Source organism: Penaeus japonicus, unplaced genomic scaffold, assembly GCF_977035675.1.
Source record: "Penaeus japonicus unplaced genomic scaffold, GWHDUDI00000001_assembly GWHDUDI00000037, whole genome shotgun sequence".
Lineage (NCBI taxonomy): Eukaryota > Metazoa > Arthropoda > Malacostraca > Decapoda > Penaeidae > Penaeus > Penaeus japonicus.
Genome location: NW_028234439.1, coordinates 19,724,975 through 19,732,474, shown reverse-complemented (window position 1 = coordinate 19,732,474; position 7,500 = coordinate 19,724,975). Strand labels below are relative to the sequence as shown.

General features: G+C 49.1%; 1 protein-coding gene and 1 long non-coding RNA gene across 3 annotated transcripts in view; one reads left to right on the top strand and one right to left on the bottom strand.

Annotated features, from left to right (window-relative positions):
• Positions 1–1,422, bottom strand: part of LOC122258741 (uncharacterized) — a 6,376-nt gene extending 4,954 nt beyond the window's left edge. The window contains exon 1 of the long non-coding RNA XR_006223728.2: positions 1,283–1,422. This is a non-coding gene — a long non-coding RNA (uncharacterized LOC122258741). The remainder of the gene's footprint in view (positions 1–1,282) is intronic.
• A 328-nt stretch (positions 1,423–1,750) lies between these two features.
• Hph (HIF prolyl hydroxylase) overlaps positions 1,751–7,500 on the top strand; it is a 28,947-nt gene continuing 23,197 nt past the window's right edge. For both annotated transcript variants that reach the window (XM_043024888.2, XM_043024887.2), the window contains exon 1: positions 1,751–3,048. In XM_043024888.2, the coding sequence (XP_042880822.1) occupies positions 2,566–3,048 (483 nt within the window). In that variant the 5' untranslated portion in view covers positions 1,751–2,565. The remainder of the gene's footprint in view (positions 3,049–7,500) is intronic.

Sequence of the window (7,500 nt, the reverse complement as noted above, 5' to 3'; positions counted from 1 at the left end):
GGAAGCGTACGTGCTCTTGATGAAGCGGTGACGGACGTGATAAAGCGCACCTTTCTCTAGATTCCAGTTTGGGATGAGTAATTATACTCATATGGTCATATCATAATTAATTATATTATGACTATAGAGTATAATTAATCTAGATTCTAGTTTGGGATGAGTAATTATAATCTATAGTCATATCGTAATTGTAGAATCAAATATATTGTTATACTTCAGGGTGAATGCATTGGCGACGAACAAGGGGTTTCCATTGAGTTTGGTCAATCTTTCTCGAATGTTAAATGGCAGGGTACTTGTTCAAAATAAAAATATATAGTGTGGTTAACAGAGACGCAACAATAAAATCTAATAATAGGAAATAAACAAATAAAAACCCTAGGGAAAATAACAAAACGAAATTAACTATTTTGTAACTTTCAAATGCACTTAAAACGAAAATATTTGAGTCTCCCCGGAGGTACAAGGACAGTTTTCTCTGGAACAAAGCAGAAGCAAAGTGGTAAACATAAGCAATGCGCGGGGGAGGGGGAGGGGGAGGGGAAAGGGGAGGGGAGGGGAGGGGAAGGGGCAGGGGGCAGGGGGCAAGGGAACGGGTTGGGCAACTTCTTGCTCTCCGTCGTAAGTCGTTTTCTTTTTTTTTTGGAGGGCGATGTCTGGAGGGGGAGGGGGAGGGGGAGGGGGGGAGGGGCAGTGACGGGGGTACAAATATGTAGTCGGTTATTCTGTTCTCTTAGGAAAATATTTTTCAAATGCGCATTAGTGCAAAACAGATATAAACAAGAGGTAACTGAAGGCAGAACTACCAAAGAGAGTGAATTTGAAATGAGTTGTGCTTTTCGCAATCACTGTCTAACCCCAGTGATTGCGAAGGAAGTGTTATAGTGAAAGCAATGATGCACGATGGACTTTCTGTAATTATCGTTGCTAAAAGTTGCTAAATAAATGTTGATATATTACTTGATGTATTGCGACGTCTAAAATGTTTAGAAAACGTAACCTTGTGCTCTGTAATCACTACTGACTGATTTGATAGTCAACAGATTATGCATAATAATGTAATCACGGACGTACGTGCTTACTTTGTACAGTTTGCTTGAGAAATTCGACAATATAATTACATATTGAAGGAGATTTTGCTTTCGTGTGTTCTAGTTTCTTTTTCAAAATTATTGATATGTGACATAGATGCTTCAACACGTAACATGTTTAATCATCGAACTCGTATCTTTCTAAGGTAACCTACTTATCATTAAGCTATTGGCGATTGTCCCGTGGTTACCTTGGTTATTATCAATGGCGGCTTTATTTTCCTAGGTCTAGAAAGGTTCGGGAAATCTGGAAGAACTTGGATGTCCTTGGCGCCACCACAAGACCTTCAAGTTCGTTGCATTGAACGTTTCCCTGCAACTTCGCCATCACTACTTCCTGTCGGTTCTTAAAGCTTCGTTGGTGTTAGTCACTGACATGTATTAAACATTCCGTGGGTCGTTGATATTATGCGAAGTGGATGGGACGTGAGTTTTCTTCTTAATGATTGCATGCTGCGACAAAATTATATAAGGGTTCGTCTGATCAACAACGCCATGCGAACCGAACTCTCACACCCCAATATTTTATCAGCAGCCGCTTCGCTTCGCACACCCACGACAACCGCGAGAGAAATTGCAACCCTATCTTGTCCTCGTTACTTTATTCAAAACGCAGCTACAATGCCAATGGTGACGATCAAGACGAGAAAGCAAACGAACACGCTTTTCCGAGGCCCGCGAACTCGGTCAGAGCATTCTCCCCCCTCGGTGGCGGCGACATAGGACGCGGGCGCGAGCGTTCACTTAGTCACGTAGACACTTCCTCGCTCTCGCCCGCTCGCTCGCTCGCTCGACCGTCGTGAAATGTCAACAGCGAGCAATGGGAAGTTGCCGGGCCTTGTTTATTTGTCCTGTGCTTTCGGGCGCTGCGGTGGATTGTATGCGGTTGTCGTCGGGATTTGTGTTGCTTTGCTAAGTGAGTGTCTGCCAGCGAGTCCTAATTATGGCTGGCGAGTGAAATTCTTCGAAAATAATAGAAACGAGCGTGTAGGCTCGGGTCTGCGCATGCGCCAGGTGTCAGGGAATAAGAGCATCTTACGGGCGGGTCGTTCAAAGAGGCTATATTACCAGCTGTGCTACCAGCAAGCCATTTCACTTCGGATTTCGGGCAAGCGTGCACGTGCTCTTAGCTCTGCGCTACATGACAAAAAGTGCTTGCGGCTCGACTCGAGTGGAAAAGTCTCTTGAAAAGTGTCATGGGTTTCGTGATACTAATATTCCTAGGCCATCTATACGGTTGTGAGGACTCATATACAACTCGTCTCCTATAAGCAGTTGAACTCTACCGTGACTGATAGAGTGTGTATAAGTACAAAGTATAACCAAAGAATTTGTGATATGACTGTTTGTGATTAAGTAAGGAAAACGCGAGGAAAATCTCTGGGAAATATCCCTCTCGACTGCGTGAACTGTATTTAGTAGGACATTAAGTTGCTTGTTGTCATCCGTCCAGCTCCCTCCCCGTCAGACAATCATGCTGCTGACCGCCTCGCCCAACTTCGACTCCTGCGACGTCCAGATCGCGCCCCTGCAGGAGGTGGACGTCTGCTGCCGCCTTCAGGAGGGCGATGAGCCGACCTCCACCACAGACACCTCCACCACGTCGGGCGTAGCAGCAGACACCACGACCCACACCAGCAGCGCGACCGGCCTCCCGCTCCGCCTGCCCCTCCATTACTACCACCTCACCAGCACCACGCACCTCGCCAGGACCTTCGGCGGCAACAGAAGAAGGCTAGACAGTGACGATGGCGACCCGTGTTCTCAGGACTCCGAAGGGCTTAAGAAGAAGAGGAAGTTCGAGGACACCGTGGACGACGACGACGCCGTGCAGAAGGTGGACACCTGCAGAAGGCTGTTGATCAGCAGAAAAGGACTGCTGGACGCCGGCAAAGGAGACAACATTCCTCTCTTCTACCTCTACGGGGACCTGCTCTTGATACCAAAGTTTAAATGGGTAAGTCAGTTGCTTTGTTTATGTGCTCAGTGTTGGCAGTTTGGTCGTGTGGTTTTATCAGAATGTATTCATATATTTTCAAAGGAGATATTTCGATTAGTTATGTCAGTCCATGCACACACAAACAGCAAAGTGGCGTGAATAGAGTGACCTGGCAAAGTCACAGTAGATCTAAAAGTGTTATTTTCGTTACACAGCCCCAACTATGTTCCCGTGTTACATGACTAGTGAAATCAAATACCGCTTGCAGCATAAATATAGTCCAAGTGAAGTCTGCTTTTCCTTTGTACAATTCGTTTGTGCTCGTGATGGCGAAGCACAGGGCCAGTATTTGAATAAGGTTATGGCAAAACTCCACCAGTGTTCTTGCACCACAGAACACCATGCAATACGAGAGCATGACGAATTTTTGTCTCACCCTGTAAAGCAGACTTGCCGATGCACAGTGAGGGGGCGGGGGGGGGGGGGGCTGGGACGGAGGCGTTTGCATGTGTTACTGAGTCACTAAAGAAAGCTTCACTCGAGGCAAATGCCTGAGGATTTTGATAGGGCTGGTGATTCATGTAGAGGAAGGAATTAAATTCGCGCTTGATCCCGAGCAAACAGTTTACGGATAAGAGGAAGAGAGGAGAGAGCAGAAGGCGGGGAGGAGGAGGAGGAGGAGGAGGAGGAGGAGGAGGTATAGCGCTCCCTCCATTTTCCCTCTGGCGGAAGGTGCCGCCAATCCTCGCTCCCTTATCTTGAAAATATTTGCTTCGCAGCCGACAGATCATTGCCAGACGGGGGCTGCGGCCCTGGCAGTCGCTGGCGGCCTCCCTCGGCGGTTCGCAAGGGCCCGGCAGACGTGCACGAGGGAGCGTCTCGCGGCAACGGCAACATGGCAATAGTTCTGACCCACACATCCGGGAACAATGACTTGCAAAGACGCTTGCTGCAGCCGCACCTCGGTTGCACCTGCTGGGCTGTTGAAGGGAAATAACGGCTCGACCGCGGACGGAGGTCTGTCTCGAACCACGTCGAGAGACGCTGATGCTAGAGCAGCGAACGGTGCCATTAATTAACGCGGTGGCACTGCGAATGCCAGCCTTGTTTACTCTATAATTAGCAATGCACGGGAAATGCCTTGGCCCGCCCGGAAAGCGAATGTCATGTCACACGTGGAAAACAGCAATTTAGAAACGTTTTGTCATTGCAGAAGTTAGCGCGCATGGAGAGCCTCACGCAAACGCCCTCTCTCTCTCAGCCACGGTACTTGCGCCGATGCTAAAATTAGAATCGTGTTTTTATACCGAAGAAATCAAAGCATACGCTGCTTCTCGTCTCACTATTTTAGCGCCTTCCTGTTCCTTCGCGCTCCTTTCACTTCTGGGCGCCCAGAGAGGACAAGGTGGTGGGCGGAGCCCGCACTTTTTTATAACTTAAGTGATACTCTGTGACCCGAATGACAAACATAAACATTGCCAATAATGGATGTATAACAAAGACGAATGCAAACATAATACGATAATGTTTGTACTTACAAAAGACACAAAATGGTTCAGCTCGGCGAACTTTTTCTTTGGCAGTTTATAGGGAAGAATCGGACGCTTCGTCCTTGGCCTCGAAAGACCCGCGTCCGTGTCCTCGGCCGCTCGCCCGAACCGCCCGCTAATGAGCGCTACGAAAGGCGCGCGCGAGCGGCGAACTTAGATTGCGACTGATGCTGTTGCTGAATCTGGGTTGCATTGGTTGTATTGGCTCTGTCGCTGCTTCTGTTACTGTACGCACACGTACACACACATACATATGTATATAAATATAAATATGAATATGAATATAAATATAAATATAGATATGAATATTAATATTAATATCAATATTAATATAGATATAATATAGATATAGATATAGATATAGATATAGATAAAAAAAAAATATATATATATACATACACATATATGCATTTACACACACACACACACACACACTATGACTTTTGATCCAGTGATTAGAGGTTTTCATTCTGCATTCGTCTGCATTATCACGGCGCAATGTTCGTGCAATATTGGAACACTTTACAGGGATCGTCGGGAATTTCGGGTCGTCGTGTTTGGGAACAAAAAGCTGAGCATGGTTGGGATTCCAAATTAATTCCGTAAATTTAAAAAAAGAATTAAGGTTTGATCCTCCCGTGCATTGATTTTTCCTTCGTCACTTATTTGATCCCCCGATAAGGGAGATAAGCGAGATATCAACCAGGCAGCGGGAAGCACGCCCACGGCCCGATAAGCGTGATGCGGGTCTTTCCCTCCGACACAACCGGGGCTCAGGTCTGCCGCCCTCGTCCCCCTCTCTGCCCTCTCGCTCGCCCAGCCTATCGGACCGCCGATAAGAGCCACACCGTAGCGGATACGTCTGCCTGACTACGTGACTTTTCGCTGGAACTCGGCTAGCGGTCGAAGCCGAAGCCGCCGCCGCCGTCGCCGCCACGATCGCTCACCTATCGCCGCGCCGTCCTTACTCGCCGACGATCGCGTACGTGCGATTTTCCCTTCGAACCACACAGACACAAGATAGACTCAGCCGAGCACAGGCTGAATGGCAGACTTATGATACGGGCAGATTGTCTCGGCGAAGCGTGGAAGTCGATGGAGCGGAGGCACTTGTGTTCTCTTCCCGCCGGGAATCTGCGTCCTCCCAGCGCTGTAGGATTGCATTCCGTGGGATTGCAGGTCGTGGGTTCGCTCTGGAAATGAAGGTGCGTGAGACAAGTTGCTTTGGAAATGAAGAAACAACAATTTCTATATATGTAAACTCTCATGTGGAACATCATTTCAAGAATCGTATTTTTAAAGAATTGTATTGTGATTAACGCCTCTGATCGAAATGGCTACCTGAGATGATTATAATAATGTTGTGATGCCGCGCCATATCCGACGGCATCATTAAATGGCATAGCACGACCTAATCACCTGCCATATATACCCTAGGATATGGAGGGCGCCCTGAAGGAGTCCGCCTGCATAGGGGGAAAGTGGGCGGCACGGGCGGGCGGATATATTTGGTCTCAACATTTCAATTCACAGAAATTCCTGGCGAGATTATGACGTTCACTTGCATAAGGTAAATATGATAAGATAAGAGATGATCCAGGTGGCATTTGAGAGAGAGAGAGAGAGAGAGAGAGAGAGAGAGAGAGAGAGAAGCAGCAAAAATCCGGCCAAATGTGATCAGAGTAGCCCTTTGCTGTCATCACTCGCAAGTCGCTGTCTGTCACCGAAAGCCCCGTCCGTCCGCCCGCAGAACCAGCATTTTTGGAAGAGAGAAACAAAAGCGCAGCAGAAGCCTTACCTCAGCCCAATGACAAGGCCTGGCCAGCTGGACCCAAACACCAGGCGAACCCAAATACCAGGCGATATAAATACCTGGTGCGTGAGTGAGTGGCCAAGTGCATGAGTGGCCAGGGAAGGGAAGCCCTCGCTCAGCACGCGGCTCCGTCTCCTTCTGCCCTCGCGACCAGCCACACAGGACGTCCTGACCGCCGCGGCAAGGGCGAAGGGGGGAAGGAGAGGGAGAAGAAGAGAGGGAGAGGGAGAGGGAGAGTGAATTGGGGCGAGAGGAGGTGTGGGGGGTGGGGTGAGGGGGGGCAATAACAATGAATACGTTATGCCAGTGGCGTTCCAGTCAGTACCTTACTCATGGCAAGGACGTTGCATGGCTATGACTTTCATCTGACAAGGGTTACGTGTTTACATTGTTCTATTGCTTGTTTATGCATAGATAGCCGGAACTCGACTCCGGTGTTTAGAGTTTGATTTAGTTTTTGTTTTTTTTCTTCGTTTATCGTAAACTGTAAAGAAGAATTATTCCATTTTCCTGGATCTGCGACCGGACCCATCAACATCAGCTGACTCCCCTTGAGACGACAAGTAATGCACGAATATCAACATGCAAAGTAGGAAAAGAGTCGTTTTCATGATACTGTTCAAGCCTCTCTCTTCTCTTGGTGGAAGATCCCCTCCCCCCTCCCAGCCCCCCCTCCCCCCCCCCACACACACAGACAACACCCTAACAATGACTATGGAAATGCAAGATCAACACGTAACTGCTTCTGTTGCACGAGCGGCCAGCCACGAGAGGCAATGGGGGGGGGGGGGCGGACCGGGAGAGGGCCCTGGGATGGGGACGGGAGAGGGGAGGGAAGGGGAGGGGGGGCAGCCAGGAAGGATGTGCAGACTCTCACGTACTCAGGTTCACTACCCCCCCCTCCCTCTGTTCCCCTCCCCATCCGTTCCACTTGTCCCCCTCCCCTCCCCCTCCCCTCCCCTCCCCCCTCCCCCTCCACCGCCCAAGACGACTGATGAAGAGCGTTCGGCTGGCGGGAAAATTTATTGCTTTGTGACAAAACTGGCGAACGTCCCGGACGGGCGGCTGGACTGCGGGCGCGGGAGCCTGCGAGACGGAGGCGGAGGC